The sequence below is a fragment of the Vanacampus margaritifer genome, chromosome 12 (genome assembly GCF_051991255.1).
Source record: "Vanacampus margaritifer isolate UIUO_Vmar chromosome 12, RoL_Vmar_1.0, whole genome shotgun sequence".
In the NCBI taxonomy this organism is placed as follows: Eukaryota; Metazoa; Chordata; class Actinopteri; order Syngnathiformes; family Syngnathidae; genus Vanacampus; species Vanacampus margaritifer.
Window position 1 is genome coordinate 4,833,080 of NC_135443.1, and position 28,000 is coordinate 4,861,079.

Here is a 28,000-nt window from a genome sequence, read left to right on the forward strand (position 1 = left end):
TATCCATTGCTTAGGTTAGCATTAGCTTTAAGCTAGCAGACTGAGAGGCAAAAATATGTGGTTGTTGACTCAAGCGAATGCCTTTTCCTTATTAAAGTTTATTTATGCTATCGCTCGAACTGCTCATCAGCGTAATCTACATCCGTGCAGCAAGTGCCAATCTGCATATTACAGCTCACTTAACCTCCGTTATCTTGGCATCGCTCTCGCGGCAGCGGGGCTGGGCGAATATTTGTGCTCCAGCATCACATTTGATTTTTAAATTGGGCAGATGGGCCAGGTCATCTCATTTATTTATTATACTGATTAGAATCCCTCAAGGGAACATTCAATTTGCACTCTGCTGTATGAATTTGGTGTCGCATGCCACACACGTAGTAACAAATCATAAACGTGCTGAACCCTATCCATCTATCTATCTATCTAGCTATTTATCTTTGTAGCTAGCTAGCTAGCTAGCTATTTATCTTTGTAGCTAGCTAGCTAGCTAGCTATTTATCTCTGTAGCTAGCTAGCTAGCCATTTATCTCTGTAGCTAGCTAGCTAGCCCTTTATCTCTGTAGCTAGCTAGCTAGCCCTTTATCTTTGTAGCTGTCTGTCTATCTAGCTAACCATCTATCTAGCTTACCTATCATGGACTGAAAAAGCCCAACTGTTGAAATTTCAGGTTTTTGTGATATAAAATAACGAGACCGAGATAAATCATGAATTGTCATTAATAATTTGACATATAACTTGTACAACCCAATCGAAATAAAAAAAAATCTTTTCAAAACAGAAAGTAAAAATGCCTCAGATAATAAGTGTGAACCTCCAGGCTTTTGCTAGACAATGAAAAAAAAAAAAAAAAAATCAGAATTATCTTTATTGGCCAAATTTGAAATTAAACCAGGCATTTGAACAGGGGTGTGTAGACTTTTAATGGTCACCCTCAACCTATCTACACACATAACAGGATTCTTGACCCGTCTCCTGCTCGCCAGACTTTATCTTGTTGTCAGGAGACAATGGCTGAACTTTGCCCCGAGGTCATGGTGGCGTTTGCCCCCCCCCAATTCCCCCGCCTACTGTCCAGACGTGTGTCACCTGCTCCCAATGCAGCTTTTGTCCCAACAGTCTCCTCAACTTTTTCTGAACCACAAAATCAAGCAAAAAAAAATTTTTTTTTTAAATCTCAGAAACGAGCCTTTTAATTGCATCACATCTTCTCATTCTTCCTTATGTCATCTCATGTGCAGGCGGGGGTGGGGGGGAGGCGAAGGTATCGAGACCCCCGCCCCCCTCCCAAATGGAACACCTGTTGGAGACACCAAATCCCTTCTTTGTCTCTGCAGACCCCTCTCAGCCCGATTGCCATGACAACGAGCCATTCATATCATGGCTGCGGGTTTATTATACCGCCTCGCACGGCTAATTATAACTCAACACTTGTTTCAGGGGTGGGGCTTAAAAAAACCCCATCAACAAATAAAGACAAAAAAGGACAAAAGCTTTGTAAATAGTTGACCAAAAACGGCAAATATTTCTAGAAAGCTTTATTTCATACTGGATGTGTTTGCATCGTTACCAACATCAAATATAAAGTGGTATGAATCTCAAAATATACGCACACAAACCAACAACAACAGTGCCTGTTCAGAACAAGTGAATAATAATAATAAAAAAGAGGAATTAAAAAGAGTTGTTAAAACGACGTACTGTATTAAGATTGTACTGTCACATTTCATAGTTTTAGTGTAACAAAAATGTATTTACAAAAATAAGTCACTCCCTTTGGGTGGACACATTCACGTTGTACTGCAAACAACAACAACAAAAGGCTCATGGCTTTTGTTAAGCTTCGTCAGAACAATAAAGCAGCATATATGACAATTAGTACTTCCATAGAGTTTCTCACAGCATGGTGTTTTTTAAGGTTTTTTTTTTTTTTTAGTACAAGAGTTAGTGGGTAAATATTGGCAAACTTCATTGAACAACAGCACACAATGATGTCATTGCGAAAAGAGAAAGCAGGGGATGGGGAACCTTTTTTCGGAGAAAATGCATTGATGTAAAGACTTCATTGTTAAAACTAGATATATTTCCACTTAATTATCGTAAAATTAAGATTTTTTTTCCTGGTAATATGAGGTAAATTATGTCAAAAATTAAAAAATATTTTCTCATAATTTTCCAGCATATTTCAGCCCCCTTCCATGTAATATAATATTTTATTCTGGTAAAACAACAACAACAAATGCTTGAGAATCAAGTTAAAATATTTTTCAGAAATTGAGAAGAAAATAAAACGCAGAAATTGTGTTAATTGTTATCAGAGTATACTTTTTTTTTTTTTTTTTTTTACAAGAAAAAAATTAAAATTTTATGAGAATGTCAACAATTTGGTGAGCATTATACCAGAATAAATTTAACAGTACATAATATTATTCGAAATTAGTGGTTGTTTAAAAAAGATTAGATCAGAAAAAAAGTTCATTTGTATCCGTTTTGCAGCAATTAGCATTAGAATATAGCTAAGTTTCATCATTATTCACAAACCTGTTGAAAAAAAGAACATGGCCCTGGTTGATCTCTTATACTCTGCTGCCACCTGCTGGCCGTTTTTGTAATAACTACCATTGCTTTAAGCGAGCTATTTGTGTCAGAAGCTGTATCAAAGCATTCTGTATGCCTTATGCCTAGTATAAAAAAAAAGCGCCATAAAAACATATAAATACGTTTTTGGGAGTGCAGGACAAAGTATTAAAAAACGTATTTATATGTTTTTGGGTTTGAATGAGTTAAAAGACAAAGCTGTTCAAGAATTATTTTTTTTTTATAAACATACCAGAATAAAATTGTCATATTAGAAAAGACTACTAGATACGAGACAAAATAATTTCATTTTATTGGACTAAAATGAATATGTTAGAAAAAAAGAGCTCTTAATTTAAGGAGTATTAAGCAGAAATATTAAATTTGTTTTTGTTTGTTCTAGCAGAATGAAGTGACAATATTTGAACTTGTTGCAACATGGCCCTGGTTGATCTCTTATACTCTGCTGCCACCTGCTGGCCGTTTTTGTAATAACTACCATTGCTTTAAGCGAGCTCTTTGTGTCAGAAGCTGTATCAAAGCATTCTGTATGCCTTATGCCTAGTATAAAAAAGCGCCATAAAAACATATAAATACATTTTTGGGAGTGCAGGACAAAGTATTAAAAAACGTATTTATATGTTTTTGGGTTTGAATGAGTTAAAAGACAAAGCTGTTCAAGAATTATTTTTTTTTTATAAACATACCAGAATAAAATTGTCATATTAGAAAAGACTACTAGATACGAGACAAAATAATTTCATTTTATTGGACTAAAATGAATATGTTAGAAAAAAAGAGCTCTTAATTTAAGGAGTATTAAGCAGAAATATTAAATTTGTTTTTGTTTGTTCTAGCAGAATGAAGTGACAATATTTGAACTTGTTGCAACATGGCCCTGGTTGATCTCTTATACTCTGCTGCCACCTGCTGGCCGTTTTTGTAATAACTACCATTGCTTTAAGCGAGCTATTTGTGTCAGAAGCTGTATCAAAGCATTCTGTATGCCTTATGCCTAGTATAAAAAAAAAGCCATAAAAACATATAAATACGTTTTTGGGAGTGCAGGACAAAGTATTAAAAAACGTATTTATATGTTTTTGGGTTTGAATGAGTTAAAAGACAAAGCTGTTCAAGAATTATTATTTTTATAAACATACTAGAATAAAATTGTCATATTAGAAAAGACTACTAGATAAGAGACAAAATATTTTCATTTTATTGGACTAAAATGAATATGTTAGGAAAAAAAAGAGCTCTTAATTTAAGGAGTATTAAGCAGAAATATTACATTTGTTTTTGTTTGTTCTAGCAGAATGAAGTGTCAATATTTGTTTAGGTTCCCCCCCCCCCCCCCCCTCGCTCCAAAGCATCACAAGCTTATAACCAGGAATGTCTTTCAAGATACAAATCGTACGTATTTGTTTTACGGCCGAACTATTAGCGACCACTATGACACGCTCATTATGCCTACATTCATACCAGCCATTTGTGCAAAAGGGAAAAATCTTCACAAGTTTGTCTCTCAAACGCCAATTCATAAAAACACGCAAGCACTCAAATCTGGGCTCGTTTTCCATCCCTCGTTCGCGTCCCGAAGACGCACTTTTTTTGTTTGACGTTAATGTGTGGCCGACACCTGGCTTTTGTCCTTCTTCTTGCTCTTCTTCAGGAAGGAAGGCGTGCGGAACTTGTTCTTCTTCTTTTTCTTGCTCTGGCTCTCCGAGCTCTCGTCTTTGGCGCCCGTGGAGATTTCCAGCGATTCCGAAGTGCTCATGCTCAGCTTGGAAACCTCGAGGCTGAGGTCCTCGTCGAGGTCGGACACGTGGTCCTTGCCGTTTGGTATCGTGTCTGTTGCGGGAAAGTAGAAAAAAAATATATGTAAAAAAATAATAAAGAATATATATATATATATAAATACACAATCTCATAGGAACATAAGTGCAGTGAATTAGAGCCAGACCCATATCAGAAAAATAATAATAATAATCAATCGTCCATCCAAGCAGTTAGCCTGTGAGCAGTTGTTTGCCTACCGAGCTTGACCGGTGTCATGAGGGGTGAAAAGGAGAGCGAGATTGTGGAGCCGTCGAACGTGGTCATCTCGTCCGCATCGGTGGCGTCTTCGTCCTCTGGAAACAAGAATGTCAATCGTTACGTATTCATCACATTCATATCCCGGTCAGCAATGTAGAATGTCTAATAAAATATGCATATAGGTTCATCATTTCAAGATTTCCACCGTTTTCCTTGACAGGTCATCCGTTTTAGTTTGACCTGGATCAACCTGAATGTACACATTTGAATTCAGGGACTAATTTCACCCAAACCTGATATCAAGTAGGTCGGTCCAAAAATGTCAATGGCCTAAAAGTTATGAATAACGACAGGTCAAAAATATTTCCAGTAAAAAAAAATATTTTTTTTTCAGAAAATATCCCCATATACTTATATATTAGTATCTTATTGCAGTCATCTTAAATTTCTTTACAATGAGCGCACAATTTTTGCATCAAATCCTAGACAAATTTCAGAAAGTCATTGAAGTGGTCGTCAGTGCGCCACCCAGTGGACAAAAACCACAACGGTTCAATTTGAGTGAAAAAGCGACATTTGTGTTTCTGCCCTCCAAGGTTATTTTAGTTAAACAAACTCAAATGAAAATTCCCAAACTATAATAACCCCGCTTGCCCTCACGGGTCAGATTTGACCCCCTGACAGGCCGTGTCTGGCCCGCAGGCCGTTTGTTTGACGCCACTGCTCTAGGAAAAGTGAAAGAATGACATTGAGCATTTTTGAACTGCTGCCAAATGTCAAAACGAGTCAAATTTGACCCTAATAATATGTTAAAGTTAGCAGAAAGCTATGCCGCAGCAGTTTTTCCAAAAAAAAAAAAAAAAGTCCCTCCAATTTTTCTGTATGAAAAAAATAAAATAGGGACACAACGTATTGCATATGGATTGAAGCCCATGTCAACCTCCAAAGAGGACATTTTTTCCTTCTAAGTACCGTCTTGGCCGAGTTGCTTTCGCTCCACCAGGCTCTTGTACTCCTCCAGCACCTCCCGTGTCAGATGGTTGAAAGGATTGGGCGGCAGGGAGCGAGTGTGCTCCTCGTCCTCCGTGATGAAAGCCTGCGCGAGGTTTGCGGAGCGTCAGAGAAAACGTCACAAGGCAACAAAAAAAAAGCTCAAAGTTCACTCACCGGTCCCGGGATGGTGTCCACAACGATGCCCGCCAGTAAATGCGACTTGGGGCCCGACGTCATTTGGTCCCCTCGGTGTTGCTCTTTGATCTGAATGAAAAGAATGACAAAGTGAGTAACGTGATTGGGGGTTTCTTGTGGTTGAAATCAATCTGAGCTCACCCGGTTCCTCTTGTGCAGAACTTCCGTGGGGTCCGTGTTGAGGGGGACAAACTGGTTGAGGTCTTCGATCTTGATCGGGGTTCCGATGCTTTTGCCCGGTTCGGATGATTTCATCCACTGAGAGAGAAAGAAATCACGTTTATGCTCTTTGTCAAGTGCATCGTGTACAAGAAGTTCTGAGTTCGAATCCCAGCTCAGAGTTTGTTTGCATGTTGCCTCCCACATTTCAAAAACATGCATGTTAGGTTCATTGAAAACTCTAAATTGTCCAAGGTGAGTTTGAGATATTCAACAATGAGAGCAAGATGAATTTCTCCATTTATCCACAAGATGGCAGTCTAATCCCAAAAAAAAAAAACCTCTCATCCGTTCAGGCTCATCCTGTCGAGGGTTGCTGGGCGATGGAATCTTTTTTTGGGTGAGGGGCGCAGGCTACACAATAGACGGGTTGGCAGCCCCCTACACAGCACATTCGCACCTTTGTCTCATTCACCTGCCTTTGTTTGCTCACGTCTTGACTATTGCAATTCACTTTCTCTTTCATACGTTGCAGATTTGATTTTATTGTCCTGTTCTGTCAATGCCGTCTGCTGACTTGCCTTTTACCTAAATGTCCTTCACATGAGATTATAAAGTTATGGTTGCAGTTTGTTGTCCTCCACATTTTTTTTTAAAAAGTATTTAAAAACTATTTTGTTATGCAGTGGTAAACTTTTCATGGGGAATAAATGGAATGAAAGAAGCAGGAATTTACTGTTTAAAAGTGAAGGCTCTTAATAGGGACCTTAAATCCAGTTGACAGAAATATATACGTCATCTTAATCCTGACTAAAGCAAGCAGATTTCTTACAAGGACATTTGAATGTGAAGAACCACTTAACAAAAATGCAGTGTGGAAAAGCTGGAGGGAAGATGATTCTTTTATTTGCTATGTTGAATGGGACTTTTTGAAGGCAGAAAGGCTCTTTTTATTTAACATTTTGAATGAGAACTTGTTGATATTTTTGGGATTTTTTTTTTTTAATGGTTTGGAACTTTGGATTGCATAAAAAAAAATGTGAAGCACTTTGTGATTGCTCTCTGAAAAAGTGCCATACAGTTATAATTTAAATGTTCTTACTTACCAATGAGTAATTTAGTTTTCATCATTTAATATCCACACAGGAAGGTCTGACCCGAGACTCAAACCCAGAACCTCTCGACTGTGAGGCAGACGTGCTACCCACTAGTGATAGGTTGATGTTTTTTTCAAGGCCGATACAGATACCGATTATTAGTAGTCAAGGAGAGCGCTAACCGATATTTCAAGCCGATATCCCTTTTCAGTAAGAGAAAATATCGTCAACATTTTGAAAATGTACTTTTTCTTTTAATCTTAAACATACAAAGAATTGACAGCTTTGCTTAAAAAAAAATTAACAAAAATTGAGTCATTATGCTAAATTAAAAACTAATCAAGTAAATTTCTACTGAATTTCTTAATTTTTTTTTTTTTTTAAATATAAAAAGTGTGGGTGGAGTTCCCAGTGTCAGCATTTTATTTATTTTTTTAAATAAAGTCGAAATGAAAATATTGCCATAAATGAAAAGTTTCCTGTATCTTACTGAGTGACAAATGCATGCGAATGCAGCTTATTTGTGGTTATTGTCAGGGTTCATAAAAGGTTTCAAAAGATCTTCACAGACAGTAAAAAAATTAAAAATAGTCTGAATATGTTTGAAATAGTTTTGTGAAAAGTAAAAACTGTCTGTGAACATCTTACAAATCATGACGAAAACCCCTAAATTTCGCTACATTCGTAAGCATTCACCGCTCGGTGAGATACGGCAAATATCGGCACAGAAAATCGGCCTGGCCGATAATCGCTCTATCCCTGCTACCCGCTACCGCCGCCGCGCTCCAACACCCTCATCAACTGTATGTCGACTCAACTCACCATTGTCTTGGTTCTGGGGCTGACGTCTCCGCTGGGCGAGCGTTCGGGCACGTTCACCCTCAAGTAGCTGTTGGGCGAGGTGAGCCAGCGCGTCCGCTCCCGTTGCTGCTTCTGCGCCATAAACTTGAAGGGACTGCGTAAGCCCGCCTCCTCGCCGTCATCAACCGGCGGGATGGCGGATACCATTGCGGGGATTTCCACGTCGTTCTTGGATCGGGGCTTTTCCCGGACGATGGGGTTTCTGTACGAGTGGCCCGTTCTGTATCCCTGTGGAAAAAAAAAAAAAAAAGGAAGTTTAACCCTCTCAAACGTCTTTCACAAATTAACTGAGTGGAAGTACAAGGACGCTCGGCCACCCACGTCACAATGCTGCCATGTGTCTAAATATTTAAACACGGCATATACAGTCAAATATAAAAGCATTTTTGCTGTCATTTTCTAGTGTAACAGGAAACGTGTGGGATTGAAAGTATTCGAAAGTAGCTCCGACATTTTTGAGTGGGAAAATTATGATTGAAATAATCTGAATTTAATGAGGACATAGAATACAATGTAAAATAAATGACATGCATTTTTTTAAGTAAAAAAATAAATAAAATATATATACATATATACATTATATAATTCCAGCTGAAAAATGGAAAATATGGAGTTGGCGTCCGAATTGGAGCTTTAACAGTTAAGATTTTGGGGATGGTATATAATCTTAACGCTCCAGTGCTAAATCATCTTCATGCTACAGGACGCAAGAGTATCCTCAAGCCACCTAAGCTGTTGCCGTGCTGACAGCATTGACAAGTCTTTTTAGCAGTCACTAAATCCCATGTTGAGACAGGGCACGCTAAATCCAGTGCGCTAAGTGACTGTGAGGTCACTTAGCGCGGCTGCTTCCACCCGCTGTTAGATTTGTCATCCGGTGCCTACGCCTGCGAGGGTGGGCGGACGGCTCGCGCAGCTGCAGCCCACTCAACTGCCTCGGCTGTCCGTCAGCAACGCGCTGGTGCGGATGCAACCTAACATGAGATGCGATTCGATATACACGGTCACAGCGTCACTCACCAGGTTGTCCAGCATCCTCATCAGGGACTCAAACTCGGCCTCTCCCACTTTCCACTTGAAGTCGTTGCTGACGGGCACCCCGGCAGCGGCCACTCCTTGTGTGAGGGGTTTGAACTTCTCCCTGTCCAGGAGCACCAGGTTGTCCACGCCACCCGAGCACGCCAACGCCTGCACCTAAACATGAGCCAGACCACGATGAACTCATAAAATGTTGCAGAAGAGATGTAACAAAAAAGACGTTTACTTTATTAGCGTGGAGGCCACTATTTGACAAAATACAGGTCGGTCCCGTCCAAATACTTCTGTCCCAAACTGTACCGTACTAATGTCGTCATCCAATGTACCTGGATTTCGCACGCCTGCTGTGAGTGGTACATGTAGTGGAAGGCTTCCTCGATGGTTTCTCCCAAAGCAAGGAGCCCGTGGTTCCTTAGGATCATCACCTGGAAAATACAATAGAAAGTCTTTAAATACAATTGCACCAATTCAAAATAGAGACTGGGGCATGTTTTGATCATTAACTCATTCACTCCCAGCCATTTTCACTGAAGCAACCCCATTCGCTCCCGGCTGGATTTTGACTGGTTTTGCAAGGCCCACAGAATATTGTGTTCTATTGCTATAAAAACATGGAACCAACCAAAAGAAACATTAGAGTCTCTTCTTTCGTCAGGAAATAGAAGTATATTTCTATCCGTTTTCATTTTGTAGCAATTAGCATAAGAATATAGCTAAGTTTCATCATTATTCTCAAATCTGTTTAAAACAATGGGGAAAATAGCTTTTTTTGCAACATGGCCCTGGTTGATCTCATATACTCTTCTGCCTCCTGCTGGCCTTTTTTTTTTTGGTAATAATTACCATTGCTTTAGTCTGTCAGGGTCTGCATCAAAGCCTTCTGCATGCTCTAGCATAAAAAGCGTATAAATAAGTTTTAAAAAAACGACCATAGCAATATTTAAAATAAAATATGTATATGTTTTTGGGAGCAAATGAGTTAAAGAAGCTACACACTCTCTGGACATTTTATTAGGTACACCTACACAGTCCAATGACATCCAATTCAAGTGCTGAATCACAAAGATAATGAGTTGTTCCGTTTGTAATATTAGGATTTTTTATTTTTAACTCCACAAGAGAATATATAATATTTCCAAAATGGAGTATTTTTAACTCTTTGACTGCCAAAAACGTTAAATAACGTTTAGTAAAATCCTATGGAGGAGTGCCAAAGACGTTAAAAGACGTTTTTTTTCAAAACAGAGGTGAAACTAACCATTTTCTATTGTTGATTACTGAAAAACGGAATAAGGTAGAAACAAAGTTTTTTTTCTGATGAAAGATGAGAGTCCAATCTTTCATTTGGTAGTATGCGTGTTTCCATAGTCCAAACACAACATTTTCTGTGGACCTTGAAAGATCAGTCAAAATGCTTAAATCGGCTGGCACCCACGGCATCCCTTTTCTGAAAACATCTGGCAGTCAAAGAGTTAAGAGAAAAAAAAAATATATATTTTTTTTTTATCAATGAGAGCGAAGTTGAGGTTTTGATAACAAAAAAATATTGCTTCACATTTTGACAATTATGCTTGTGATTTTCTAACATTAGAATTAGATAAGGTTGGATGATAAGTAGTTAAGATTGTGAAATAGCTAAAAATGCTTACTTCCCATGACGTGTTCATTACTCTTGCGCTTTGCAGTAGTTTCGCATTGAACTCAGTGAACGAAAAAGAAGGTAGCCAAAAGGCAGAATTCTCGATAGAGTTCTTTGTAATGGATCTGATTAGATGGTGCACCTGGTGTGACTGGAGAGGTAAAAGCAGCTGTTGAAAGCCGTGAAACAGCCCCTTTCACTAATGGAGTCTCTCGACTTGACAGTACCTTGGCAGTCGGGCCCAGAGCTTTCTGAAACTCCACCTTCTCCTCTTTATTATCCAGGCTGCCATGGTAACCGAAGCAGCTCACGTCTCCAAGGAGCAAGGCCTCCTGGGAAATGGGCAGTATTCCACACTTCATGGAAGACACCTGTTAACATAAACAGTGTCACCGCCACGCCGTCCAAACAGAGACACGTTTGTGCTGTCACATAAAAAGCCTTTCCAGTCATGTTGGTCGCACGCTGCGAATTTTACGGCCTGGCTTTAAAGTTTATGGCAAAAGCGCATCAAAGAGCATCGCGCGGAGCCTTTGAACGGTGGCTTTGCTCGCGGCGACTCACGGCAGCTGTAGCCGGCGTGTGGACGTGGACGATGCATTTCAGATCGGGCCGCATGGCGTAGATGGCGGCGTGAGGAGAGAATCCGAAGTGGTCGATGCCCAAGTCGGTTGAGCCCTGGTCCACTATGTCACCGATCATGTTCACTTTCACCTGAAATGAAACCTCAGTGTCAAACAAAACAGTGCAAAAAAAAGGACGTGTTTTGGGAAATTGACAGCGGCTTCTGTATGACTTTAATCTCCCATTTCTAAAAATACGTGTGAGCGAACCGCGCTGCACATTCTTGTATACGGTTACACTACTGTAACTTTTTGCAAGCATCATTCATACATATTTATATAAAAAGTTGCTAGTTTATATTTTTGAAAAAATATTACAGTTCTAGAGGGGTCAGATAAGTCACTAAATGTAACGGCAACAAAGTTGGTGCATTGGCAACCATGAGTCACTCACGTCAATAAATGTCTGGTTGCCACGGTAACAAAAGCTACTCGGCATTTGCCTGATGTTATAAGAATCAAAGTGAGACATGAGGATATTAAGTGTGCTGTAATTCTTTATACTTTATGTGCGTAGACCAAAAATGATAGACACCTTTTATGAAGACACCTGCGAACTCTTTTAAATTGGAAAATAAGTAAATAAATAAATACAGCTCTTATCTCATTATATTGCACATATGTACCAAATGTCTGAGGAAGGCTCACAAATATCTAAAACCTCTCACTATGCATAAAATATTCAATTAATGAGTCCATACATAAACACAAAGTACATTCACTTACCAAGGTTGCTGCCGTGACCTCAGCAAAAGAAAGGCCTCTCGGACTGATCACAACATGGTCCTGTTCTTTGTTTACACGCACCTGAGATGAAAAGAAACACGGCTTCAATAAATGAGAAATGCTAACCTCATTCTGGTTAAAATCATGCGGCAAAAGCATTCGAAATTCAGAAAGCATGAATTATTTTGCAGGGGGGGAGTTGGGGTTAGCAGTCTTTTATGTGCTCAGAAATGTTATGGGGTGACGCTGGTATATTTAAGTATATTTCTTAGGGTACTGTATCCATACACCAGTGTAAAATATTTATCATTTTGCTGTCTGAAGGTCAAGTAATGAACGTTTGAAGGCGAGGAAAAGTGCAAAATACATTAAAGCCTTTGAAAAGAGAGCTGCACATTTCCGATGCTAATTCGTGTGTTCATGAAAGACTTAGTGATTCGGTTACGCAGATATTCCATAAGTTCTGAGGGATAAGTTAAACATTTTAAAACATTAATGGTAAACGGTCTGTGGTGCCAAATCCATCTTTTGATAGTTTTGTTCTATCCCCCTGAAAAACAAATTGCAATGGGATTTGTTATTGTTCTCTGGCATGATATGTTATTTCTATGAGAGAAAGTTCTTTAAAGAAGGCATTATTGGATTGGTTGACGTTTTAATTACTAGTATACAAACAGCTGCATCTCTGGAGGGCCCGCCTGCCCCCAGCAAGTGTGAAATTTAACAACTAAGTTATCTTTTGCTATGTTCCTCTTTCCAAAAATGCGCCTGGTTAGCCAGCCGGTCTATATTTTGCTAAATTACGACGCTACAGATTTTATTTTCCAAGTAAAGTGACAGCCAGACTCTATAGATTGGCAGTGCCAGACTAATATTAGCTAACAGCATTTGGCAAAATTGTCCACATGGGGTTTGGGTAGGGGACATTTGTGTCCACTGCATGAGCAATATACTTGAATTGCTTCTGGAGTGCTGCCTCCACAACACAAGTGAAGTTGTCTATCATTCTCTGCATTTTTGGTCTCTTTCTGCAGACCTTTCTCTTCAAGCTAGCTGCAACATTCTAGTGCCGCCGCTGGTTGCCATGGTAACGAAAGCTCAGAACTGCCCCCTCAACAACAGTAACTTCAAGTGGAGCATCAGAAGTGTGCACATTTTTGTTGGTTTGTCCATTTTGACTGAAGAATGTTACCTTTTATTCCTTTAACCTTTTATAAAGACACATGAGAATTGTTTGAAATTGTGGGGAAACAAACCCTAAAATGTTTCATATGCATATTATGCAGGATAACTGTTTCTGTTTGTGCCTTCCTCATTTATATAGATAATGTGACACAATACTCATTATACCATGTGCTACTATTGCTATTAATAGCAAAAGATCATCAACAGGAAATGGCCTGAGACAAAACCGCACCCCACAAAAGTAATTTAGTGGAGCTAAAAGTGGAAGTCAACCTTAAACATTTTTGACAATGTTATATGTGACCTCACTAGTCTAAACATGACATTCTGATTAATATTACATTTGTGGAATATGAGTTATGAAACAAAATCCAGCCGTTTTTGTCCATCGCAGGCGGCGGCCATTTTGTCACTTGCTGTCGACTGAAGATGACACAGTTGCTCAGGTCTCAGGTAACAACCAATCACAGCTCAGCTCCAGAAAACAGGTGAGCTGTAATTGCCCGTTGCCTGAACCCTGAGCAACAATGATGTCCTCTTCATTCGACAGCAAGTGGCAAAATGGCCGCCCCCTGAGATGGATAAAAACGGCTGGATTTCGCTGCTTATCTCATATTCCACAAATTAATCAGAAGGTAATTTTTAGACTAGTGAGGTCACATACAACATATTATTGCTAAGATTTTTTTTTTGGGGGGGGGGGGGGACTTCCCCTTTAAATGATGTTCTGTTTTTGTCGAGAATGAATTTAATAACTTCCTTATTTTTCCATGTATAATGAATACCTTTAAAAACTAATTTTTCCACTTGCTGTCGACTGAAGATGACATCACCTGTGCTGAGGAAGTAGGTAACGACCAATCATGGCTCAGTTTGCTGACCAAACCCAGAAAACAGGTGAGCCATGATTGGTCGTTATCAAATTAATCCTGGATGAAATATTAACTTTTTACTGCTGAAAATGGCTCAATGAGTTTAGTATCCCTTTAATGTTTTGTATGCAGGAAGACCTGCGCATTAGGCATATACATTTCTGTATCTACAAAGATAATGTGAGAGAAAATCAATTGTCACATGAGACAATTGTCATCAATGGCAAAACATGGTATTGAGTTCCTCTGTGTCCCCGGGTTTTTTCTTCTGGCAAACTGACACACAAAAGAAAGCCACATTTCTCTTTAAGCCTTCAGGGTGGAGCTGGAGAACGTCTCAAGAAGACGGAGAGACGTGCACAGGATGTCAACACTCACGGTGATGTAGGAACTGGTGAAACGAGACCAGCTAAAAAGGTCAACGAGCCTGTAGAGGCTGGCCAGCTTGCAGCGGCCCGACTTCTCGCCTTTGGCGAAGGACGGGGACTCCACGGCGTACAAGTCATTGATCGGAGACACCATTCCCAAGCCTGCAACGGGGACAACACATCATCCTGTAAGGAGTTTGCATTTAACTACACTTACAGACATAACAAGGATGTTTACAGGCTTTGCCTTCACCGCTGATAAAGTCAAAGTCTCCCTCGGGGAGCATGTGAACCTTAAAAAAGGCTTTCTGAAAATTCCCAGTGAGGATATTTTGGACTGCGCGGCCATATAAGGACATTTAACGACGCCATCTCTTACAGGCACTTAAACTTTTTAAAAGGGCAAAGCTCGGTTTGACTTCACAGCCATTTTCCTAACATTAATGCGTTTAACTTAAAGACAAACAAGGTGATATGAGCTGGAAGAAACATGAGGCCCGCAGGCAAAAAAAGGGGACGTTTAGGGAGTGTGACTGGGAAAACAAAGATATCCCCGTTCCAAAAAAAGCAAAGTTTCCGGAAAACTATTTGGATTGCAGACTTCTAAGCATCACTGAAGTGCATTTATTTTCAACTTCACAATGTTACTTCAACCCCATCTCTTAGTGCATGCTTTTGAGTTTTAACTGTGCATGTGTGTCTTTTGGATGGCTGGCTATGCATGTGTATGGAAAACAGTGTCAGATAGAGTTGATCTCTTGAGGAACATTAAAAGGATTAGTCTTCTTCTGGGCCTTTGAGTGCAAATCAAGTAAAACACATCTGAACTGCTTGCGCTGTAGGAGGAGCATCAGATGAATATTATTTGCTCTTGGGATCATGGTAATAAATTTTAAAATAAAAAAAAAACGTTGAATATTCTTGGAAATTCAATCATGATAACTGTCTGCACTTATCAAGATTATTGAGGGCTACACTAATGAATTGAGCAGAAAATGAAATGAAGAAAAATGAAATGCCATACCCTTGGTCATAATAGATGTAGCCTAAAGGTTATTTCACTGACAGATGCTTTTTGTCTTGCAATCTGTTAGACAGTAGACAATTAAAAAATGTAAGCTTGCCGGAGCTTGAGTTTTCTGTTGCTTGCATTAATGGCACAGACGTAGTATACATACTCTGCTTGACATTAACTCAAATTGAACTTGCCATGATGATGACATTTGGTCATCAGGCTGTTCCTGTATTATTCCACCCACAGGCAGTCTTTCTATCTTCTACTAGGGCTAAGCGACAATGGGAAAAATAATAAGCGTGTTTATTTTTGATTGATATTGAAATCAAGATTAAGAAACAGGATTATTAGTGCCTCAGCATCTCCATGCCTTTTTATCAACAATTTCTGCCCACCAAGCTTAAAGAGCTGTTATGTGTAAGTCTTTCTACATTTAATATAACGAGTACGCCTGCAACCTTTTTGATCCACGACAGCATTCTTATCCTCCTTTTGTTCACTAGTACAATTATTCATTGATTTCAACATTTTGCGTGTATTCAATTACCTAAAAATTTTATTGAAAAAAACAAAACCAACAACCAGAAAATAAATCAGTAACAAGTAAAATATACTAAAATAATAGCAATAAAAATAAACAATAGATAAAAATAAATACCGGCTGTGTGAGCTTTGGCCTCTAGGGGCAGTGTGGTGCAAGCATGTAGATATACTTACCGGGTACAAATAAGATCTGTGAGTACTGTGATGATTAACTGTCTGTATGTAATACAGCATTTGTGTGTGAATTTCCTTCAGTTGAAGGTAAACTCCTAATCGTAATTTTTGCTAGCCTGGCAATAGAATTTTCCAGTGATTACTAGCATTAGGCTCGCTATTTCTTGTATTTGAATATGCAATGTAAATTTTTCCTGTTATGTTTAGTTTTATAGTAATTATTATTTTTTTTTCCATATATATCTGTGCGGCACATTACCAATGTACCAGTTCACGGACCGGTTGTTGGGGACCACTGCTTTAAAACACGTTTAATCAACTCCACAAAATGGATGATTATGTCTATTGCTAGTTTGTATAGATGCTGACGTTTGGACTTCTTCCACAATAAAAGTCAATAAAAACGACGGCCAGCAATTGCTGCGTCCAGAAGTGAGGCTAATATAATTAGCATTCCAAACTGCTGCGATTCACTCGCTCGAGCGATCATGCGGGTTTCTTAATGGACACATTGACAATGCCCTCCACAACTTTTCTGCTGCTTCAGGCTGACAAGAACGAGTGGATTCATCCTGCGCGCACAAACACTCACTGATGGGTGACGTCAAAGGCCCGGCCCCTCCCACCGTGCTGGCCATGACCAGGTCAGCTATCTGCCTCAGGGCCAGGAGACCTGTGAGGTTGTTGCCCTTGGTCATCTGGTCCTGGATCAGGCCTTCCAGTTCATCTTTGAACACCTGCAAACCAAATAAGAGTTATTACACTGTGCTGAAGCTTGTAAATCCTGCAGCTCATTTATACGCGCTTCTTATTACGAGTCACAAATCTAGAAAAAGCTCCTTGTGTGAGCGCCGCAGGGGTCGGTGGTGCTGTTATTTAAGCCCAACTTTTACTTTCTCGCCTTCGAGGGGAGCCTGTGAATCTCCGAGCCGCACTGTGTTTGTCATCCCAGCGCCAGCATTCTGCTTCATCCCAGCGCCGTAACCATGGCGATGAGATAAGTTCCACTTGTTAGGGGCCGTTACGCAATCGCGCAGGAGTGTGGGCTTGACTTATTTCTGTGCACTCCGCTGGCATGTATTCAATGTGCCTCCTTGAACTGAGCTGCTGAAATTCTTTTCCACTTCCTTTTCCATCTTACTGTATATCCCAAGGCCACATTTAACAGAGTTGAATTGATTCTTATAATGCATCTGAACTTTTTATTATGCATTGTCTGACCACTTGGGTACTCTAATGTCCAATACACAGATAGTGTTTATGACAAAAATGTTACTCAATTTTTTACTATTGCACAGCTCAAATTTTACTCATATTTTTTAAATATGACTTTCAATGTGCAAATATCACGCATATAAACTGTTTCATACACTGTACATATTGTGTGCATTATACTGTAATATATCATATCACTGCCAATGTTATACTTTGCACTAATTGTACAAATATTACTGTTGTATTAGACCAGTGGTTCTCAACCGCAGTCCTCAAGTACCCCTATCCAGCCTGTTTTCCATGTCTCCTACAGCCAACACACTTGTTTCCAACGATCAGCTCCCCAGCAAGCTCTGCTTGAAGCCTGATAATGATCCTCAGCTGTGTTGGGTATGGGAGACATGGAAAACAGGCTAGATAGGGGTACTCGAGGACCACGGTTGAGAACCAGTGTATTAGACTACCATAGGTCTCAAACTCCGGTACTCAAGGGCTGCAGTCCTGCATGTTTTAGAGGTTTCCCTCCTCCAACACTGCTGAATCAAATAATCAGGATCGTTATCATCAAGTTTCTACAGAGCTTGCAGATGAGCTGATCTTCTGAATCAGAATCAGACTTATGGATTATATTAGAATTTATATATTATAGCAATGTTATATAATTTATCACATACCCACAATGCATCTTTTTCTTCTTCTTGATTAGGTGAGATTTCTTTTAATTCTTCCTAAATTCTGCTCTTTGTGCTTTTTTAGTTTGCCTCTATATTATCAATACAAGCACAGTGTATGTAAAGTGGGATCAGGAAAGTATCTTTCTAAGGTGGCTATAAGAAGTCTACACACCCCTCTCCAAATGCCAAGTTTTTGTGAAAAAAAAACTGAGACTAAGGACCAATTCAAAGCCTTTTCCATCATTAATGTGATAAACTGCACAATCAAATTGATTAAAAAAATATTTTTGAAATGGGATGTAAAAATAAACAACTGAGATAATGTGGTATAAAGCTGGGGAAGTAGCTGTTTTCAGAATGAACCATCCAGATTCAAACAAATTGGAGTCAAATGGGAGTCAGCACACATCTGCCACCACTTTAAGTTCTTCTGATTAACTTCAAAGAAAGTTTTTTTTTGTTGCTTTCTAGCATAGGCCTGAAGTTTATCTATCAATACTCTGTGATTGACTGGCGGCTAGTCCCTGGTGTCATCTGATTTTCACTCAGTCAGCTGGGATAAGCTCTAGCACCCTTGAACAGGATATTCCTTATTGAAAATGGATAAAATGGATTCAAGTATTGGATTAAATGCATGTGTACCTAACGTGTAACCAGTAGGTGAAATAGGTTTTACATTCTCTTTACTGGCTACATACTGGACTCTGCAGGATGTGGGTGACCCTCTTCTTCTGCTCCATCATGTTGAAGTCCTGCCTCAGGTCCGGTGACATAGCCCGGCCGCGGAGGCTGTCCGGGTCGCTCTCGCAGAGGCGTTCCTTAGAGTCATTGCTGGACAGGGACAGGGTCAGGGAGCCCGCCAACTGCCTCACCTCCACCAGACTCATCCTCCAGCAGAGCCTCTTCTACCACCGACGGCCTCCTACGCTTCCTCTTGAATCTGACAATGGTACCAAAAATAAATAAAAAATAGATACGGCGGCTTTTTCACAGTCAGGCTGTCAAGGCAACAGGCGCAATGGTGACTCATGTAATAACTGAGATTTACACTAGTAATTCCCAACCACATTAGTGTGCAGTGAGAGCTCATCAAGTGTGCAGCAGGAAATGATCCACTTTCTCGTAATTTAACGCCGCATGTGCTTGACCCTAACTCAGCTGATTTAGGGTGAAAAAGTCACACTTACGTTCACATCTATGGAGAAATTTGAGTCTCTAATCAAACATGTTTTTGAAATGTGGGAGGAAATTAGGGTCAACATTAAGACTTCACACAGGAAGCCCAGATTCAAACCCCCAACCTGGGAACTGTGAGGCAGATGTGCTAACCACTCCCTCACTATAATATTTATTGACTACAAATAATGTATCATTGTTCAGCTATCTATGTTAGCGACGTATAGTTGCTGTTCCCCTAAAAGCTGTTTTGTTTATGTCTTATATAAAATATGTGGCTTGCTTGAAAGTTGTGAAACATCAGCATCACAAAATGGAAGTTCCCTTGGATTTCTCAACACTCTCCATCACTTCCCCCCCCCCTTTGAACAAATAAAGAGTGGGAGGAAAAGCTCTTTTAAGCCAAAAGTCGTTAACAGTAAACAAAAGGCGGTCTCCTTTTCGTGTGTGAAGGAGCTACTTTTGAATAGCAGTTAGCACCTTTAGGGCTACCTGGATGTGGGGGTGGAGGTCTACACACAAATACACACATCACAACCGCGACTATTTTACACATTAAGTAGTTCCCCAAGCCAAATAAAACTCTGTTGCGTAGCTTTAGCGACGTTTTGTGTCCGAATAAAATTCAACTCGTTAATGTTTATGAGTAGAATCGCAATGAAGTCATCGTAAAAGAAAGACAAAAACGAGAAGCTAACCCACCGTGAGAACACTTCCCAAAAGTTACCTCAAGAGTTCTCCGGACGGCGTGGAGTCCCAATTCTTCCCCGCCCACAGAATAAGCTCCAAAAAGGTAGATAAAAGTAAGCCTGGTGAATTTTTAATCCTGTTGTGGATACATTGCGCACACTTCGTTATCCAGAAGGAGGCGAGTGGCGGCCGCGCGTAGCGGAGAGAAGGAGGGAGGTCGGCGGGGAGGGGAGAGAGGAGGGGAGAGTGGGTGAGGATGTGGGTGGGTGTGTGAATGGGAAAAAAGGAAAAGTGACCACGTGACCTGGCTTCGTCCACCCACGAGGCCTCTTCGGAAACCACGAAAAAATGGCGGCCACGCCAGGACCGTTCCGCGGTCCTACTCCAGAAGCGAGGTACTACTAACTGGTCCCATCTCCGAGCTCTTGTTGTTTTAAGCCTTTTTCAGGAAGACTTCTTCCCTCCATCTGCTCATGTGATTCATTTAAGTCCGCCTCTTCATCACACAAATAAGCAGAGCTAATGGTATCGCTGAATCACAAGCAGAAAAAGTACTCACACTCTTTACTAAATCTATCAATCTATCTGTCTGTCTGTCTATTATATGTTTGAAAATAATTGATGAAAACATACAAAGATTCAGAACACTTTTCAGCTTTACTTATTTATTTTGCGCTGCGTGGACCACTTTGGAGTCAGTTTTTGTTTGTTTATAGTAAAATGGCCACATTCATTCTTAACTAGCAGATTTTTTTCATTAATGTTTATTGGAATACATTCATGTATGTTGTTGCAGTGTACTACTTTAGTGATAAAAATGTAGTCACTAATCATGTTCACAAATGCTGTTACCTTGGCAACTTGCCCCCAAACAGCAGAGAAAGGATAGGACGATCTGGTAGATACGTTGTGTGAGTTTATCCATACTAATATTTCAACTGGTGCTAATTTATTTTGAATTAAATTCATTTTTTTCCACCACAGTACCATTTTGGGGCACTGCAGCCATTGTTGCCCGTATGAGGAGCACGTCTATACATCTACTGTGGAGAGCAAAGCAGTGGCCTGGTATGTTACGTTTATCTTTGTCTTCATTTTATGCAACAGGTTAGAATGATGGCAATGCAATCACTGATTGGATGTCTCTTATTTATTTTCACGACTGACTACTGGGAAAACGAGGAAGAAAACTGAGGAGGAAAAAAAAAAGTCTAATTATTGACTTCTATCTCTACCCTATTTGTTTACCAGAGGGCAGCCTGCTGGGATCACCTGACACCTTGCTCACACTGTTTGTTTGACTAACAAAAACAAGTCACTAGAGGAAATAATCATTCATCTACAATGAAAGTCATCGTTAATTACATTCCTTCCTTGGTATGAACTACGGTGTGCACTCACTTGACTGTTATGATGTTTAAAGCAGCCTTCAATATGACATGATTGAAACAAATCATCGTGTCTCTCTATGAGGATAACTAGGCATGAATAATTCATATTGTTGGGAGTGTAATCAGCGAACGTAACGAGCGAACATCATTCACTACTAGTGTGCTATTTAATCAAATGTTGTGCTTTCTTGGAAGTCTTTAAGTTCAGGGCTGGGGGGAATTAGACGAAGATCTGGTCTCGCTCACCTCCTTGCGGACACTTTTCCGCTTTTCTGGACAACCTCTGTGGAGAGTTTTTTTTTTTTTAATTATTATTCAAAAGTGGCGTAAATGAATGCAACTCTGAGAAGTTTCTCAGCACCATTATCCCTGCCAACCCGCACAGAATTAATCACACACACATACACGATCACACTTAGGGGGAGATTTGGAGAAGTGACTGATCGAAGCATTGTGTCACTGGCTGACCATTCCAGGAAACAGAGTGTAGTCTGGTGGGTGGGTGGAGCAGATACAATGACATATGACTTGATGTAATGAAAAGCAGAGCTCGCACCCCTCCAGAGCGACGTGACCCCTCAAACCTGAGATACCTTGACTCCCCTCCCACCAAAATCACATACGAGCTTGTCAGTCAACCACACACGCAGATGTACAACATCCTCCCACCCGGGCCGTCTGCGCATTCTTGCTGACTATTTGAAGTTTTCAGCGAGGTCGTTCTGTCTTGGAGCCATCGACCAGATGTCAAGCGCTCTTAGTAGACGTCTCTTTCTTACAGATTAGCACAGAAATCAGATATCGACGTCTGAGTCCGCCCTTTGCCTTGTCGCAAAACTAGCGCTGGAAATAACCTCCAAATAAAGACAAGCAAACGCTAAAGGCCTGTTCAATCATCCATCCATTATCTATGCTGTTGATCTAGGGCAGGGTCAGTCCACCCAGGTTACTCCCTGGACAGATAACATCTATTTGTGCAATAAATGAGATTTTGCACTTACGGCTGATGAAAATCCATGTTTGCAGGCATGAAAAGGATTTCCGTACTGTTTTTAGACTAGTTAAGATGCACCCCCCCCCCCTCCCCCCCGCTTCTATTACTCTACTATGGAGCCTTTTGAATAGTGGCTGGTTTAAAGGGACATTCAGCTATCCCTAGCGCCATCTAGTGGTGAACTAATAATTCATTTATTAAAAAAAAAAAACTTTTTATGTCAATAGTATGCAAAAAAAAATATGTGGTATCGCATAAGCTTATTTTTTAAATATAATTGTAGGTTTAGTCATCACTAATTATATTACATGGCTGTACTGTAGTCTCACCTTACAAGAGCCGCCATGTTTCGCCGCCATCTTCCTGCTACAGAGGACAACTTTGCAAATGTAGTTCACCCGGCGAATATTTATGAACGAAAAAAGCTATCTAGTTTTATACTCAAGTAAATTGTGTTTTACCATTTACGGTCCGTGTTTCCAAAGGCGTCGTCTCGCCATTGTAGAGTGACGTCACTTATAGTCTGTCAGTGTGAGTTGGGGTCCTTTATTTTTCCGACCTCGCAAGTGGGATTTCCGAATTCAAGGGGGCGTTCCCGTACACACTTCCTGTTTTGAACTTGGAAAAGTCTGACTTCCGACCATCCTCGAATTCAGCATTACAACTAATCTACCGTACTTACCGAACTGTGAACTTTGGCGTGCTGGTTTATTGGTGAATGCCAGCTCAATCTTGTCTGGTTGGGAAAAAAAAGTCCACAAACAACCAAGTGGAGAGGGTTATAAATATTTTCAGTCTTCAATGATGTCATCTTGTTAAAAATCCCATAAGATGCCATTTATACCTTTATACCTACAGTAATTTAAAACATCATAGCAAACAATCAGAGAAGGACTTAGAAGCAATTTTCTTTTAGCCGACCTGTTTGGATCCGATTTAAACAGTCTTAACAATCCAAACTAGATGTTAAGACGTGGTCAGTGTGTGGGATAAAGTAGAAATAACAAAACTGGCCCGAGTTGGCAGGCCCTCAACATTAAATTTCATATCTAATAGTGTGTCAAGGTAAGGGGCCCAAGGGGTTTGGGCAGCCCCTGAGCCTACACACAGAGGGGCCTTTCATGAATCCAGCCGCGAGTCAAAGAGATGAGCGCAGAGGGGTATCACAACGAGGTTGCACTCCGTGCTTAAGGAAGACGTCAAATGTCAACGAACATTCCAGTTAATGCTGTGTAATAGCCACAAGATAACCATTGTATGTCTTGAGAGCAAGTCGTAAACGCAGCCAAAAAAGACTTTATCTTGTGATGATTCATTTGCCGCGAAACAGAGAAGCTTTGTCCAACGTCTCCATCAGCAGTGTTGTCATGGCAACCGGGCTCTCATTTGAAGCCAAGTGGGTTGCTATCAGTGCATAAGTGAAAAGACAAGATCGCATCTTATGTTTCTCAGGGGTGAAAAATAATAACATGAGGGTACCCTGGATGACTTTGCTGGCAACTTTTGGTCACTTGCCCCCTCGGTACTAGAGGCCTAAAGGTATGCCAGAAATCACGATTCGGTATGTTCTAAGTGTCATGATGGAATGTAAGTAGAGGAGCGATGGTGGACCCAAATGCAGGGAAACGCGTGGTACTTTTATTAACTCTTTGACTGCCAGACGTTTTCAGAAAAGGGATGCCGTGGGTGCCAGCCGATTTAAGCATTTTGACTGATCTTTCAAGGTCCACAGAAAAGAGTCATCGCTGCCATCTAGGGGCCAAAAATAGGCATTATACTAACTAGATCGGCTTGATACTTTCAGCACAGCTGGCCAAGGCTTTCCTCCACCCGTTTCCCAAAAAAACTTGGTGAACGTCTTTTAACGTCTTTGGCGCTCCTCCCTAGGATTTTACTAAACGTTATTTAACGTTTTTGGCAGTTAAAGAGTTAACCAAAGGGAGAAAGGTGAGCAGACAACCATGACTGGATGGGACGGGAGTAGACTGGTCGCCACGACTGGACAGGACGTAAGTAGACTGGTCGCCATGGCTGGAACGAGTGTGACATGACAGGACCTGATTTGCCTTGACGTGGAGTGGCTCTGACTTGGCTGTGATGAGGACGACTTAGAATAATAAGGAATAATAAGATAGCCATGATCTCCACGAGGCACTCTAGTTGTTTATCAAGTAGTGTGTGGCTAGAACGCGAAGCAGTTAAACGTCAATCCCTCACCTAATATGTGTGGGAAATCAATACGCCGACACTAAGTGAGCCTTCCAACTAAAGTATGATAAACGTCAAACTCGTTCGGGATTTTGAGCAATTTTCTGCAGTTATCGTTCCCCATACCAGCTGCCTCGTACATCTGGACAAGATCACGCAGAGCTTATTTTACCTTTGAGTACGACTCGCTGGGTGTTTTGCTATTCGGAGGATGAAACTGATGTAAACACACACAGCTGGGCGCAGACATCTTAAAAAAGACACGCAAAAGCCACAGCGTGCGGGCGGGATGTCGCTGCTGCATCGCCTTCCCCTCGTTGCTTTCTAGGAGTTTTGTAATTGTAAGTGGCACATCAGCATGAAGCCAAACTCAAAGCCTGTGCAGCGACTTTGCCGGCAAAGTTGGATGACGCTGGAAAAGTTTGACTTTTTGTTTTTGTTTTATTTCATACAAAACAATGCTACTGTTTTGACAAGTTCCCACTGAAGATATCTGACGTGACGTTCTATAAATGTGCACTGGCACAGCGGGGGCGCGCGGCAGCTACAGAGGCCACTTTGAACCTGAAACAATTTACATTGTTACGGTTGGATCTGTGCCTTTTGGGCGTGCAACTACACATGCACCTAATCAGACACACATACACACACACTTTGCAGCGGTGTGGAAAGAGACAGGCTTTGTTTATTTAAGAAAGGGAGTTGGCTGCAGTCTCAGCTGTGGTTGTGTTTGGATGGCCTCCATGCTGTGGAGATCCAGCTGTGAATGTGTGTGTGGTTCACTATAATTATGCTGTACTGTACAAGTCTGGTTAACCAAAAACTGCCTCGGTATGTATGTTCACACGTCTACGTCTGGCTCAATTTTGCAACGGAGTAAGCACTGGAGGTTTAATTTGCTTGCGATAAAAGAAGCCATTCATCATAAAATTCATTAAGCGGGGGAAGTGATGATTGGCTAGTGATAAAAATTTCATCGAACATAAAATGAGTCATTTAAAAATGAAGCGTTCAGAGTACAAACTCGCCAGGAAGAGTCTTTCGCAATGTTCAGGTCGTGGCCCGTGATTTTTTTTTCTTCTTCTTTCTTTCACTGTAATAGCTCATGCAGCTCACATCGCCAGGCACGCATATGATGAAATCCCGCTCGGCCCCCGGTCCCACATCTAAAGTCAACAAATGCGTGTTTGAGGTAATGTTTCTGCAAGGGTGACATTAATAGAAAGCAGCTGTTGGAGACCTCAGCAGCTGGAATGGCAGCTGCAATAATGGCGCAGCTAAGCAATGGAGACGTGCGTTAATGACGTTCGCCATTAAGTCATAATGCAAACATATATGCTTTGAAACAAAAACATGCCGCAAGATATATAATCAAGAGTCAAGATAAAAAAAAAAAGCAACGAGCTTTGAAAGTTACAAAACATGATCGCAGACTTCCATAATGCGTCCTACTGGACATTGCCAAAGGATTTATTGTATTGGTAGATTACCATAAAAAATAAGTTCAGAGCAACTAAGTCCTAATAATAAAGTTAACAAGAGTTTCCTTCCTGTTGTGCTTCCATTGCATAAATATCAACTATATTATTATTATTACTTCGCTTGAGCCCAGGAAGAAAGCATAAAATTTTAATGCGGATCTAATCTACAAACCACATTACTTTTTATCATTTGCTTCGTCCCTATTACGAGGCAGAATTTGAAGGCAGATAACAGGGATGGGATTTTTCCGCTAATTCGCGGGATTCCGCTTTTTTTTATCTCCCCCCCAAAAAAAAAATTTTTTTTTTTTTTAGTAGTTCATTGTGTATGCACATGACTCCGACAGATAACATCTTCTGCCCTAACAAAGACATTTGTGGTATGCTCTAATATGAGTTACTTTTCATTTGGTCATGATACAATTATTTGTTCATGAAATTTGAACTCTTCAACATTATTTATGTGTTAACTTAGTAATCACATTAGTTAGATATGATGATATTCTCAGTGATAGTTTTTAAAAGCAAAGGCAGTCCAATGTTTTTGAATGTGACTGATTTTGAGTTGACTAAAACTGCCATTTTATATGGGATAGTTCAATATGCAGACCCCCAGGCCCCCGGCTAAATTTTCAGATAATTTCACTTTGGTCAAATCACATCCCTGAGATAATGTTGGAGCGCAATTCGAAAGCTGTCTTATGCTACCTAAAATTTTAGCTTTTTTGACAGTTTTTTTTTTCTCTTTTCGCAGCAAGCTACATATAGCACTGCTTTGATCCAATTACACAAACCGCATTACTTTTTATCGTTAGCTACGTCCTAAGTCAGGGGCTGCATCCTCAGGAGACTACATATGAAGGCCAATAATACAATAGCGGTGCATAAATTCTATCACAATTTGAAGGCTCCTTCATAATTATGCATCTCTACTGTCCTTCATAGCCACTATCTTAAATTTAATTATTGTGTTTTTGCTGTAGCAGTGTACTCATATACTGATTTTTGTACTACAGAGCCCCATAAATGACTTGGGGGAAAAAAATAAGATATTATAAATATACCCATTGATTGCAAGGGTGAAAATGCGTGTCGGTATGTGTGTATCCGTTATTTGATAATGTAATGCCTGATGGGTTGAAGTTTGTGGGGAAAACTTTGCTCCCCAAAACATATAAAAATGTTCTATTTTACATATTGCCGTGGTCCCAAAAACGTATTTATACATTTAAAAAAAAACATTTTTTTTATGCTAGAGCATACAGAAGGCTTTGATGCACCCTCTGACCTGAAGAGGTCGCTTAAAGCAATGGTAGTTTTTACAAAAAACGACCAGCAGGTGGCAGCAGAGTATAAGAGATCAACCAGGGCCATGTTGCAACAAGCTCTTTTCCCCAGTGTTTTGAACAAATTTGTGAATAATGACGAAACTTAACCGTATTGTAATGCTATTTTCTGCAAAACGTAAACTGATAGAAATATACTTTGTATTCCTGATGAAAGAAGAGACTCTAATCTTTCTTTTGGTAGGTTCCATGTTTTTATAGCAATAGAACACAATATTTTGTGGGCCTTGCAAAATCAGTCAAAATCAGGTAAAACAGGAGCAAAGGGTGTTGCTTCAGTGAAAATGGTATTTAAAAAAGAAGAAGAAGTTTTTCTTACATTTGTGTCATCTTATTAGAGAAAACTTGTAGTACTCCAGATGACCTTCGGGGCAGTTTGTGTTGTTACATTGCATTTATTTTTGTATCGTATTGATTGATGGTTTCTATAATTGCAATGTGATAGTAGTAGATTTAAGTCAGCTTTGTCCCCATTGAAGGAAGGCCCACATAAAAACAATATTCTCTAGCACCCCCCCCCCCCCAAATCACTTAATATCCAACAAACCCTCCCCCCTTGTTGCGTTCCGATAAAGCCAGGATACAATTTACCTCATTGCCGAGGTTGTGCACGTCTACTGAAGGAGAACTCTGCGCGTCAAGACTCCCACGATTCCCGCCGGTCACGAGATAGCTGTTTACATGATCACTTTGATGAGGGTCACAGGGCTCCCCTGATGAGCGCCA

General features: G+C 40.3%; 2 protein-coding genes across 4 annotated transcripts in view; one reads left to right on the top strand and one right to left on the bottom strand.

Annotated features, from left to right (window-relative positions):
* Nucleotides 1-1,520: 1,520 nt before the first annotated feature.
* On the bottom strand, nt 1,521-28,000 carry add3b (adducin 3 (gamma) b). 3 transcript variants are annotated; one of them, XM_077581656.1, is made up of 15 exons: nt 27,866-28,000; nt 18,687-18,928; nt 16,692-16,836; nt 14,378-14,529; nt 11,943-12,023; nt 11,158-11,307; nt 10,821-10,964; nt 9,281-9,379; nt 8,937-9,110; nt 7,878-8,144; nt 5,941-6,057; nt 5,779-5,868; nt 5,584-5,707; nt 4,611-4,706; nt 1,521-4,425 (listed from the first exon to the last, which is right to left on the bottom strand). In XM_077581656.1, exons 2-15 carry the CDS (start codon nt 18,873-18,875, stop codon nt 4,196-4,198), a joined length of 2,058 nt encoding a protein of 685 aa, XP_077437782.1. In that variant the 5' UTR covers nt 18,876-18,928; nt 27,866-28,000; the 3' UTR covers nt 1,521-4,195. The 3 variants fall into 3 exon arrangements, with proteins under 3 accessions (XP_077437782.1, XP_077437780.1, XP_077437781.1); XM_077581654.1 differs by lacking the exon at nt 27,866-28,000 and adding an exon at nt 19,892-20,245; XM_077581655.1 differs by lacking the exon at nt 27,866-28,000 and adding an exon at nt 19,867-20,245.
* Nucleotides 20,140-28,000, top strand: part of LOC144061314 (VPS10 domain-containing receptor SorCS1-like) — a 129,140-nt gene continuing 121,279 nt past the window's right edge. The window contains exons 1-2 of the mRNA XM_077581653.1: nt 20,140-20,249; nt 20,839-20,922. The gene's annotated coding sequence lies outside the window, so the exon portion shown is untranslated. The remainder of the gene's footprint in view (nt 20,250-20,838; nt 20,923-28,000) is intronic.